General features: G+C 39.3%; 1 protein-coding gene across 8 annotated transcripts in view; it reads right to left on the reverse strand.

Annotated features, from left to right (window-relative positions):
* Rnf170 (ring finger protein 170) overlaps positions 1-12,714 on the reverse strand; it is a 30,315-nt gene that overhangs the window by 17,317 nt on the left and 284 nt on the right. The window contains exons 1-4 of one of the 8 annotated variants that reach the window (XM_013026955.1): positions 12,618-12,644; positions 6,807-6,854; positions 4,997-5,140; positions 293-368 (exon numbers count right to left, since the gene is read on the reverse strand). In XM_013026955.1, the coding sequence (XP_012882409.1) occupies positions 293-368; positions 4,997-5,140; positions 6,807-6,811 (225 nt within the window). In that variant the 5' untranslated portion in view covers positions 6,812-6,854; positions 12,618-12,644. Of the gene's footprint in view, positions 1-292; positions 369-4,996; positions 5,141-6,806; positions 6,855-11,890; positions 11,928-12,569; positions 12,683-12,714 lie in introns of those variants that run through there. The other 7 variants (XM_013026947.1, XM_013026940.1, XM_013026988.1 and 4 more) reach the window with 7 other exon arrangements.

Consider the following 12,714-nt stretch of genomic DNA (forward strand, 5'->3'; position numbering starts at 1 on the left):
AGCGCTAGCCTTAAGCTGAAGAGCTGAGGGACAGCGCCCAGGCCCAGAGTTCAGGCCCCATGATTGGACCAAAAAAAAAAAATAATAAAACAAGTCAGTAAAAGTAAAAACAAAAACAAAAATAACTGAACAGAATAAGACTAGGTAACTTGCTTAATCTGAAAATATATAACCTATAGACCAATTTAGGACAATTTGAAGCAGGAAAAAAAAAGCTGTCATTTCTCAAAGTAATTTCCAAATGCTTAATCACAACTGCATCTACAAGAGGAGTTATAACATATAAAAGTACCTGTTCTGTTTGAAGTTGTTCTCGAAGCACTCTTACTAGCTCTTGATTTTCTGGGTGAATGTTTTGATGTACATTTCTGTTAAATAGAATATAACAAGTGTTGGTTATAAATACTGTCATATTATCTATTTGCTTTTATACTGTAGTTGTGGCTCAGAATAGCTGGTAACTCATTAAACGTTATTGAGGATGTATAACAATAGTCTAATTCCAGGACTGTACATTCCAGGCTACTCTGTGGTGAGGTCCTCCCAGACCCTTGATCACTGGTTAATATTAGGTTTAACTGGCAAATGATAAAATCCAGAGGCTTAGTACTTTGGAGATTGGTTGTAATGGAAAGCTCACAAATAATATAAAGAATGTGGCTGATTATATAATAATAAAAATATAAATATAAAAATATAAGTAACATAATATAAATATAACAAATATAGATAATAGATAGTATAATATATTTTATATTTTTATGTTATATAAATTATATACTTATATTTATTTTAATATTCTTTATATTATATATTTATAATGTAATTATATAAATATAAATTATATATGTAAATATATAATAAATACAATATAATACAAATAAAAATATAACAATAAAAAATGTGCTGGTTAGCACATTTCTTTTGAAACTCCTTTAAATATTTAGTTCTACAGTTCTACATATTATTACATTTGAACACTCTTCCATATCTAATTCAGTTTTTCGCTTAACTTTTCAGGATTGAGGGGAAAGGAAACAAAAAATAAGATTATATAAGATTTATAGAAAAGCCAGAACCAAACATGCAACTAACATCTGGACATTAACATGTAAAATGGAGAAAGGAAAATTAAAAAGTTGATGGCTAATATAAACTGATGGTCTGAAATGCCAGAGAAATTAGAAGTGGTAGCTAGACTGCTAGATATGAAGATTTACATGTCAATCATAGCTCAATTTCATTTAGCTGTAGCCTTTTTTCCCTAAACTTAAACATTGTGAACCATTTTTAAATCTATACAATCTTTAATCTGTAGAAAAGTGTTTGCTTTTTAGGTAAGCCACATCCAAGAACTCCAATATTCTAAAGGGATAGGGAAAAATCTAAAGCTATCAATCCCATATTATTCAATTTTTAGTAAAATATGCAAGTTTTAGAAAAGAATGCTGACAGACTATAACAAGTGAACCATAAGTGTAATGAAACTTCTTTAACTCTATTGAAACATCTTAAGTTTTGGTGAATTTTGACAGGCAAGGTTCATGCCTATAATCCTAGTTACTAGGGAAACTGAAATAGAGAGGATCAATGGTTCAAGATGAACCCTGAGCAAAAAGTTCATAACATCCCTATCTCAATCCGTAAAAAGCTATACCGTATGGTTCTGTCATCCTAGCTACTCAACAAATGTAAACAGAAGAATCACAGGCCAATGTGGGAAAAAACTAAGGTGATAGGTATGGCTCAAGAGGTAGAATGTGGGCTGGGAAGGTGGCTCAGTGGTAGAGCGCTTGCCTTGCATGCATGAGGCCCTGGGTTTGATTCCTCAGCACCACATAAGAAGAAAAAATAAAAAAGCCAGAAGTGGCATTGTGGCTCAAGTGGTAGAGTGCTAGCCTTGAGCTGAAGAGCTGAGGGACAGCGCTCAGGCCCAGAGTTCAGGCCCCGATCAGACTACTCCTTCCCCCCCACCCAAAAAAAAAAAGGTAAAATGTTTCCCCAGCATGGGCAAGCCTTTGGGTTCAATCACTAGTACTGGAAGAAACAAAATACAAAACAGAGCACCTCTTGCATAACAAAAGGTATCAAAAGAGTGAAAAGACTGGGTGCTTGGGGCCCACACCTGTAATCCTAGCTATTCAAGAGGCTGAGATCAGAGGATCATGGTTTGAAGGCAGCCTGGGCAGGGAAGTCTGTGAGAACCTTTTAATTTACTATTATTGTAAAGGTAATGCAGAGGTGTTACAGTTACATAAGGTAATGAGTACATTCTTGTTGAACACTGTTACCCCTCCCTTGTTTTTCTCCCACTCCCTGACCCCCAAGTTGTAAAGTTCATTTCCAATATGGTGTCTTGTGAGTATCACTGTTGCATTGGTTCACTCTTTGTCCTTTGTCTCACCATTTCATTAATTCCCCTTCCCTTCCCCAAATCAGATAAATATATATACAAGACATGGCGTACCAAAATCAAAAACAGTGACAAAAGAGTCTCCAATTAATTACAGAAAAAGCTGGAAGTAGCACTGTGACTCAAGTGGCAGAGTGTTAGCCATGAGCAAAAGGAGCTCAGGGACCGCACCCAGGCGCAGAGTTTAAGCCCCAAGAATGGCAAAAAAAAAACAAAACAAAAAAAAACCTGAAAAGGCAATCCATAAACTAGAAAAAAATGTTTGCAAATTATATACGTAGCAATAATGAAAAACAAAACAAAAAAGGTATTGATCAAGTGGTAGGTCAAATCAAGGTCCAGAGTTCAATCCCCAGTATTAGTTCCTCCAATTTTATTTCATGATTTATTTTTCTTTCTTTCTTTTTTTTTTTTTGTCAGTATGGGGCTTGAACTCTGGGCCAGAACACTGTCCCTCAGCTCTTCAGCTCAAGGTGAGTGCTCTACCACTTGAGCTACAGCGCCACTTCCAGTTTTCTGGTAGTTTATTGGAGATAGGAGTTTCACAGATGGGGGCTGGGAAGATGGCTCAGTGGTAGAGCACTTGCCTTGCATGCATGAGGCCTTGGGTTCAATTCCTCAGCACCACATTAGCAAAAAGAAAAAAAGCCGGAAGTGGCACTGTGGCTCAAGTGGTAGAGCGCTAGCCTTGAGCTGGAGAGCTGAAGGACAGTGCCCAGGCCCAGATTTCAGGCCCCAGGACCGGACACCCCCCCCCCAAAAAAAAGAGTTTCACAGACTTTTCTGTCCAGGCTGGCTATTTTATGAATATTTTTAATGGGTTACTTTACTAATGGTTTTGTGATCTGTGTAATTTTTTCCCTAGTTCTCATCCTCTTCTTTATAAAATTCATCCTGATTGAAACTTTTATATCCTTTTACAAAACTTTCCCTAAGCCAATGGTGGCTGAACTCATTTACTATGTGATTTAGGGAGTTTAACCATTTTAGATTCCACATATAAATGAAATTATGGAGTATTTAATCTTTTGGGCTTGTATAATTTCAGTTAGCACAATGTCCTCCAGGTTAATTAAGGTAGTGAATTGAGAGGATTTTTGTACTGTTTTTATTTATTTTTATGCAAGTCCTGGGGCTTGAATTCAGGGCCCTGGCACTATCCTTTTACTCAAGGCTAGTACTCTACCACTTAAGCCACAGCTTCACTTCCAGCTTTTTTTTTTCTTGGTGGTTTACTGGAAATAAGTGTCTCACAGACTTTCCTGCCCAGGCTGGCAGGATCTCAGTCTTCTGAGTAGCCAGGACTATAGGCATGAGCCACTGGTGCCCAAGGAATTCTATCCTTTTCAAGTCTGTATTTGAGCCAGTCATTGGTGGCTCACATCTAGCTATTCAAGAGGCTGAGATGTGAGGATTGTGGTTTGAAGTCAGCCAGGCAGGAAAGTGACACTCTGATCTTCAGTTAGCCCGGAAAAAGCCAGATGAGAGGAGTGGCTCAAGAAACAGAGTGCCACAAAAAGCTAAGAGACTGAGTTCAAGCCCAAATACTGGCACACATACACAAAAAAGTCTGTATAGTGTTCCATTGTATTATATATATGCATCCTTTTTCCTTATCCAGTTGTCTTTCAGTGGACATTTTGGTTTATTCTACGTTAGATACTCTAAACGATACTGCAATGAGCATGAGATTGCAGATATCTCTTTGACATACTGATGTAGTTTCCTTTAAGTATATCCAGAAATGTATTATTATATTTTTTGTGTGTATGTCCATACCAGGGCTTAGGCTCAGTGCCTGGAGCTCTTCTTGGCTTTTCCCTCAAAGCTGGCACTCTACCACTTGATCCATACCTCCATTTTCTGCTTTTTGGTGACTGAGTTAAGAGTCTCACAGATTCTTCTGCCCTTGTTGGTTTCAAACAGAGATCCTCAAATTTCAGAGTAGCTAAGATTACAGGCATGAGCTACTGTACCAGGTCTTTTTAATAAATTTTTATCTTTTTGTTGTTGGTGGTGGTAATCCTAGGGTTTGAACTCAGGGCCTCACACTTGGTAGAAAGACACGCTACCACTTGAACCATGCCTCTATCCCAATGAAAATTAATTACTTTATGTCTTTTTTTTTTTGGTCGGTCATGGGGCTTGAACTCTGGGCCTGGGTGCTGTCCCTCAGCTCTTCAGCTCAAGGGGTGCCCTACCACTTGAGCCACAGTGCCACTTCCAGCTTTTTCTGCTTATGTGGTGCTGAGGAATCAAACCCATGGCTTTGCGCATGCAAGGCAAGCACTGTACCACTGTACCACTGAGCTACCTCCCCAGCCCAGTTACTTTAAACTATGATAATCTACTAAGAAATACTAACATTTTAATCAAAATGTGGATGGTAAACTCAAATATTTTCTGGTAATGCAGAAAAATATATTAGCATTCAGAGCTCAATTAAAAATGAAATATTTTAGTAAGTGTATATAATCATTGCGATCAGCGACTTGCTTTAGTATCACATATTACTAGGAGAGAATCAAGAGTCAGTGACCCTTGAAAATACAGTGTCTGAATTCATTTGTCCTTTAGTCTCACCTGAAAAGTGCATATACCAGGGTAGCAATCAAAGTGAAACTGACCACAACAGCCACAAGCACTTGGTCACTTACTCCTTCTATAACTGAATCATCATCCAGTTTCAAACTTTGAACTTCACCTTGATATTTGGCCATTCCAGGTCTAAAATATGACAAACAAAAGTTACAAGTGATAGTGAAAATGTAATTTATATAGCAGTTCATATTTGTGTAGCTGATTTCTAACATATTTAATATTCATAGCATGCTCATAATATAGACTATATTAGGCACAATTCCAGTAAAGACTAATGAAAAAAATTGCTAGAAATATTACTTTGGAGAGTACAAAATCTTATTTCCTATAAGGAAATGACGATTGCATTTTATCATCCATTTATATCTTTTTCTTTTCTTTTCTTTTTTTGTAGGTTGTGGGGCCTGAACTCTGGGCCTAGGGGCTGTCCCTCAGCTCTTCAGTGCTCTGTCACTTGAGCCACAGCACCACTTCTAGCTTTTTCTGCTTATGTAATGCTGAGGAATCGAACCCAAGGCCTCATGCACTCTACCACTGAGCCATCTCCCAGCTGCATTTATATCTTTAAGTTAAAACTTAAAAAAAAACTTTTCCTCTTCAAATTTAGGCTCTTTTGAGGAAAAAGGCACTCTTCTTTCCTGCTTTTTTCTAAATGAAGTCTCCAAGAAGATATGATTTTTCTCCTTTGGAGCACCAAATACATGTGTCATATGGGATTTACCGTGTTTGGGAAAGGAATTCTATTGTAGTCTTCTATAACTATTCCTATATTTCCTAGTATATACTCTGTCCACTAGAGGACCTAATAAATACTTGTCTAAATAAAAGTGACTTAGCATTCTTAACAGTGTTTGCTGGTATTTTGAAAAGCAAAAGCGATGGGACATTTATGTCTATACTTAGACCACATGAATCAAGAAAGGACATATATGCCAGGTGCCAGTGGCTCATGCCTGTAATCCTAGCTACTCAGGAGGCTGAGATCTGAGGATCACGGTTCAAAGCCAGCCCGGGCAAGGAAAGTCCATGAGACTCTTATCTCCAATAAGCCACTTGAAAACCGGAAGTGCACTGTGGCTCAAGTGGTAGAGTGCTAGCCTTGAGCTGAAGAGTCTGGGGACAGCGCCCAAGCCCAGAGTTCAAGCCCCACGACCAACCAAAAAAAAAAAAAAAAGGAAAAAAGAAAGGACATATATGTCTATACTAAGACTACTTCAATTAGTGAAAATTCTGGTGCTTTTTTTTTTGTGTCGGTCGTGGGGCTTGAACTCAGGGCCTGGGCGCTGTCCCTCAGCATTTCAGCTCAAGGCCAGCGCTCTACCACTTGAGCTACAGCGCCACTTCCGGTTTTCTGGTGGAGTCTCACGGTCTTTCCTTCCCAGGCTGGCTTTGAACCTCGATCCTCAGATCTCAGCCTCCTGAGTAGCTAGGATTACAGGCATGAGCCACCAGCGCCTGGCAGTGCTTGAAAAACTATTAGTCTCACTTGAAATTAAGGTCAGCTTATGGTTCAGAGTTCTTTCAAATACAGAACCATTATGAGGCTAAAATTTCTTAAGAGCAGAAGCAAATGTAATTTCTTTTTTATAAACTAGAGAAAAATGGTTCTACAAGTAAGAGGGGAAACAGCTCAACACATTGGAGTCCAAATACCAGGGTAACTCATGATTTTAGATGGAAAAATCATACACTTCTAAGTCTTATAAGCTATCTGAGAAACTAAAGAAATAAATATAATTCAATTAAGTAGATATGATATTATAATTTAAAGTTTTGCATTGATGTAACTTACTGCATTGAAAAGAGTTTTATTCCAAATCACAATTAATCAACAGAGTCTCTGTGAAGGAGAAATTTTCAGTATGGAGTGAACATGAATTAGCCAATAAGAAAATTACTTACTGCTCTTAGAAGAAAGCTAAGCAAACAGGTAGATCAAAGACATGTTTCCTCAGCTTACACATAGTAATAGAGAGATTAGGAACTTGCTAATGACAGGTTCCAAGTACCCATTATGAAGGTGTGCACCAGTAAACTCAAGGGTCTAGTTCAGTATCTTCATTCAAAAGAACAGCCAAAGCTGGGCACTGGTGTCCCATGCCTATAATACTAGTTACTCAGGAAGCTGAAATACATGTGAATCTTATCTCCTATTAACCACCAAAAAAGCTAGAAGTGGAGTTGTGGCTCAAGTGGTAGAGCACTATCATAGAGCAAAAAGGCTCAGGGACCACACCCAAGCCCTGAGCTCAGGCCCTAGGACTGGCATGAGCGCGTACACACACGCACACTTGCACACACGCACACAGAGTCAAATGTCACTGAAACTAGAAAATAAAAAACTTCTCATAATCTAAGGTCAGGCTAGGTGGTCAGTTTAGTTTTTTTTTTAATTGTTCCTGTTTTCTCTGACACACCTATGGCTCTTTCAAAATTTCTAAAAGGTAGTGAGCACTACTGTCTTTTCAAAAGTAATAAAAATATTATCTGCCAAGATTCCCAGTCTCTAGTTACTGATTCTAATTATTTCAATGGTCAGATTAAATCAAATTAACTAAAGAGAAAGTACTTTGAAAGATAAGTGCATTCATAGGTCACTAATTATTATTATTCATATTTTCTAGTGTTATATACTTTTAGACATTTTACTATGAGGAACTTTAAAAAATGTGTTCAATTTGTTTCTATGTACTTCCAGGTGTGATCAGTGGTAATGTAACTAAATTCTACTAAACAATTTTCATATGTTCACTATCCATATATATGCAGTTATACCCTCAAGATATTGCTTCTTGTATACTTTCAAGAGCTCAGAGATCCAGGATGCTCTCAGGTATTGTGTGACCATACAGTGTTTTTTGCAGCAGAAATTTCCAGTGTTGTTGAGAAGAACAAACAAATCAGCTACATTATCCTATAATTTGGTAATCTCAACCAAACCTAAGGCTGCCACAATAAGACCTCCTACGGGTATTTTACCGACTTGTTGAAGGCCTCAGTAGTATCCGGCCATAATGCTTCTTTGAAAAAAAAAATGAGTAAAAAGAGAACTGGAAATTAAGGGCTAGAAAATAAGATACTATAAGGTATCTCAATCTGAAAAAGGATGGTTGGATTTGAGACTACAAGGGATAAACAATAAAAAGACTTGTATTTCCTACCTGGAGAAAGGACATAAACACCTCAACCTTTTGTTTTGTTTTCCTTTGTAGTCAGGCTGGCCTTTAATAGGTTGTCCTTTAGCTTCAGTCTCCCAAGCACTGGGGTTACAGCCATGTATCACCTTACCTAGCTAAATCTTGAAGAGGAACTCCAAAATTAACCTGACTACAGTGCTCTAATTTCAGTTTGTCATAATCAGTGTTCTTCTAGAATAAAATAGTGTTTCTGATTTTGCCTTATAGTAACAGGTTCTCAATTCTGTTACCACAGCTGTGACCTCACTGTCTCTTAGGACTTCCCATTTTCTGCAAAATATTTAAGTTGGGCTTCATGATACCTTCCTTTCCTTTCGCCCCTACATTTTCCTGTTCAGAGCTTTCAAAACAGAAAGAAGGCAAGCAAGATAAAAACCAAAAGTTAAAGACATTAATGGGCTGCAGAACTGAAGAGCCAGATCATCACTTTCCCCAGGATATATTTCTGTAGTTTAAATTCATCTCAACTATGTACCTCTTGAACATTTATGAAAAAATAAAGCAGTATATACTGCTCTGTTGAGATGCAGATTAGCTCTCAAAGACTCTTCTTAACCACTATTTACCCACTCTCAGTTTTCAGAGGGTACCTTCTAGGATTCCAGTATAGGGCAAAAGGAGGCACATCTGGGTCTGGGAAGGTGGCTCAGTGGTAGAGCACATGCCTTGCATGCCAGAGGCCCTGGGTTCGATTCCTCAGCACCACATAAGGAAAAAGAAAAAAAAAAGCCAGAAGTGGCGCTGTGGCTCAAGTGGTAGAGCGCTAGCCTTGAGCTGAAGAGCTGAGGGACAGTGCCCAGGCCCAGAATTCAGGCCCCATGACCGGACTCAAAAAAAAAAGAAAGGAGGCACATCTGGACTGCATGGCATGTCAATTGCTAACCTCACCTACTAGTCATGATTCCTTTTTTTTTTTTTTGGGGTCTGGTCGTGGGGCCTGAACTCTGGGCCTGGGCACTGTCCCTCAGCTCTTCAGCTCAAGGCTAGCGCTCTACCACTTGAGCCACAGCGCCACTTCTGGCTTTTTTTCTTTTTCCTTATGTGGTGCTGAGGAATCGAACCCAGGGCCTCAGGCATGCAAGGCAAGCACTCTACCACTGAGCCACCTTCCCAGCCCTCATGATTCCTTTTTTATTAGAAGCTATATCTTATTCCCTTGAGCAGTGTGCAAGGCCTTCTATGTTTTTGGGAGGAACACTAATAGAATACAATATAAATAAATCATTTCATGGGATCTTACCATATTTAAAAATGAAGTTTTGTTTTTGTTTTGTCAGCCGTGGGGCTTTAATTCAGACAGGGCCTAGGTACTGTCCTTGAGCTTTTTCAAGGCTAGCACTCTACCACTTTGAGTCACAGCTCTACTTCCAGCTTTTTAGTGGTTAATTGGTGATCAGAATCTCACAGAATTTCCTGCCTAGGCTGGCTTCAAACTGTAATCCTCAGATGTCAGCCTCCTTAATATCTAGGATTATAGGCATGAGCTACCTGCACCCAGGTGACATTACAAAAACAAGACACAATTGATCTTGGAAAGTATGTAGTTAGAAACCTGAAGAGGACTGGTTTTGCCACTGCTTAGCTGGCTAAATCTTACAAAGGAGTAGCTTAATATTGTAAAGCAGTCAGCCAGCTGTGTGCTTCTGTGAAGTGTGAATCTCAGTTTCCTCCTATGTACAACGCACAATTTAGGTTGCCATTTTTAAGCAAATAAAATACCTTACACAATTTATAATATCATGAAGGTAAAGCATTTAACATATCGTATGGCACATTCTACAAGTTGTGAGAAGAAGCTCTAACATTTTAATTACTATATTAACTACAATCAAGGAATCAGCAGAACTATGTAAAATTTGGTCATGCCTTATGAGTAGTGCAATAGCTGTACAATTTAATCTCAAACTCTCTTTGACACACACACACACACACACACACACACACACACACACACACGGGGAAAACAAAATTTAAGGACTTCCTAGAACAAAGAAAAGATTCAGTGTCTTTCTACAAACATTTAGAAACTTGATGTCTATATGGCTTCTGCAATTCCATTCAAGAAACTTTAATTTTGTTCATGGAGGCTAATTTGTACTATGAAATAAACCTTAAACCAGGCACTGGTGGCTCATACCTGTAATCCTAGCTACTGAGGAGCTACTGAGGAGGCTAATATCTGAAGATTACGGTTCAAAGCCAGACCAGGCAGAAAAGTTCTCATGAGACTCATCTCCAATTAACCACTCAAAACTGGGAAGTCGAGCTGTGGCTCAAAGTGATAGAGCACCAGCCTTGAACAAAGGAGCTCAGGGACTGTGCCCAGGCCCTGAGGTTAAGCCCCTCAACTGACAAAAAAAAAATTAAGAACAAGCTGGTGGCTCATACCTGTAATCTTAGCTACTCAGGAGGCTGAGATTTGAGGACCCTAGTTCAAAACTAGCTCAGTCCATGAGATTCTTATCTCCAGTTAACAACCAAAAAAGCCAGAAATGGAGCTGTGGCTCAAGTAGTAGAGTTCTAATCTTGAATGAAAAAGCTAAGGGACTGTACCCAGGCCCTCCAGAGTTCAGTCTCATACACACAATCTCAGGAACACTGCAGGATATACACACGCACGCGCAAGCAAACACACACACACACACACACACACACACACCATTGTGGATTCACAGCCACGTCTAGAAAAGGAGGCATTACATTAATTTTATCAAGGCCTTGAAAACCTAAGCAGCTGGTGAAATGATGCCTCCTACTCCATAGTCCTCCATCAGGGTCTAGCACCTTTGGCCTCCACAATCAAAGACAATTGGTATACACCAGCAAATGGTCCTCACCAGTCAGGCTGAAGTCAATATAGCATATTGACTATTTGCTTGCCAAACAAGGGAGAGTCACTTAAAGTGACAGGAATTCTACAGAATCAATTTAGTATGAAATGCAGGAACTCTGGTTTGACCTAGAAGCACCAACAGAGGAACCAAAGACAAAGAGTCATAATCACAGTTGCTAAAGGGTTTTCTTTCTTTGGTTTAAGAAGGATGCTTGCAAGAAAGACCACTGAGAAGAAAGACTTCTAGTAATATTTTTACATTCATAAAAAGATCAGTTATATATGAGCTATCAACTAGTCCTCCATGAGGCATCATTAAAAGCTTTATGCTGTCTTGACAGTTCTTAGTACTCAATAAGAAACCTACTTTCCCTCCTCACCCCCAGTGCTAGCGATAAAACCTAGCACCTGTGATAGGCAAGTCCCCTACTTCTCAGCTATCGGGCTTTAAGAAAACCTACTTTTGAGTTGGGCTTTGGAGGCTCACATCTGTAGCTAATCAGGGGGCTGAAATCTGAGGATCGTGTTTCATAACCAGCCAGGCAAGAAAATCCATAAGAGTCTTCAATTAACCACCAAAAAACTGGAAATGTGGCCCAACTGGTAGAGAATCAAAGCACACAGGCCCTGGGGGGGGGGGGTAATAGGAGGAGGAATAGCTAACAATAAGCAAAAGAAATGTACATATCACCCAACACAGAAGAAATAGTTGACTGTCAAAGCTTGTAGAATTTACAAATTTTATAGACTAAGATAATAACAAATTGCCTTGTGAAGGTTAAAATGTGTCACTTTAACTTGCAGCACTTCAAATACAATCAGGCATTATCTGATAGTTACACATACCACATTGGTCCACAGTTCTCCTAGGACTCCAAAGCACATGCCCTAGAAACACCAGTATGTTTGCAATAATGGCAATGTTTATAATATTGTTTAGAGTACTTTTAAACTGACACAAACACATACCAGCAGAACGGGATGTAATGCTATATTCATAAATGGAATAGTAGAAAATGCAAAAACCTATAGGAAAACCCAAGTACTTTAATATTAATTGAAAACCATAGATTAACATAGCATGATTCCATTCATAAAAGCTCAAATCAGGCAGAGAAAAACTATACTGCATGCTTATATAGGTGGTACAGAAAGTGCCCAAGGCCACAGTCAGGCCAAGGAGGTTATGAGCAGCTTCTGGGAGCTGGCAAAACTTTTGTCATCTGGGTGTTTTAATTATTTCTTAAGCATGTATGTCCTACAAACTTTTCTTCATATACCATACTGTTTAGAAACGTATCACAAACCGTGTACATATTTGTGTCTCTACAAAGGTGAGAACTGTCCAATGATGTGCCTCCAGGAAGCCAACTCCCAACACTAGAAGAAACAGGCCTTAAGAACTGTGGCGGTCCTTTATGCATTGATGACCTGGCCATCCACCCTCTCCCATTTCGAATAGTTTTCTGGGAGATGAGGCTCAAGCAACCCGAGGCCAAGATGCCCAACCACCCGGACCTTTCACCGTCGCCGCCAGTTCTGGATGGGAATGGAGAGATCCTGGGCTTAGTACCGGATTCTGGTAGGCAGGCAGAGGGCGGGATCAAGGCAGAGACCAGCACCCGCAGAACCACAGCCCCACGCCGCCCCTGTAGTCCCGCCCACGCGGG

Source organism: Dipodomys ordii, unplaced genomic scaffold, assembly GCF_000151885.1.
Source record: "Dipodomys ordii isolate 6190 unplaced genomic scaffold, Dord_2.0 Scaffold4, whole genome shotgun sequence".
Taxonomy (NCBI): domain Eukaryota; kingdom Metazoa; phylum Chordata; class Mammalia; order Rodentia; family Heteromyidae; genus Dipodomys; species Dipodomys ordii.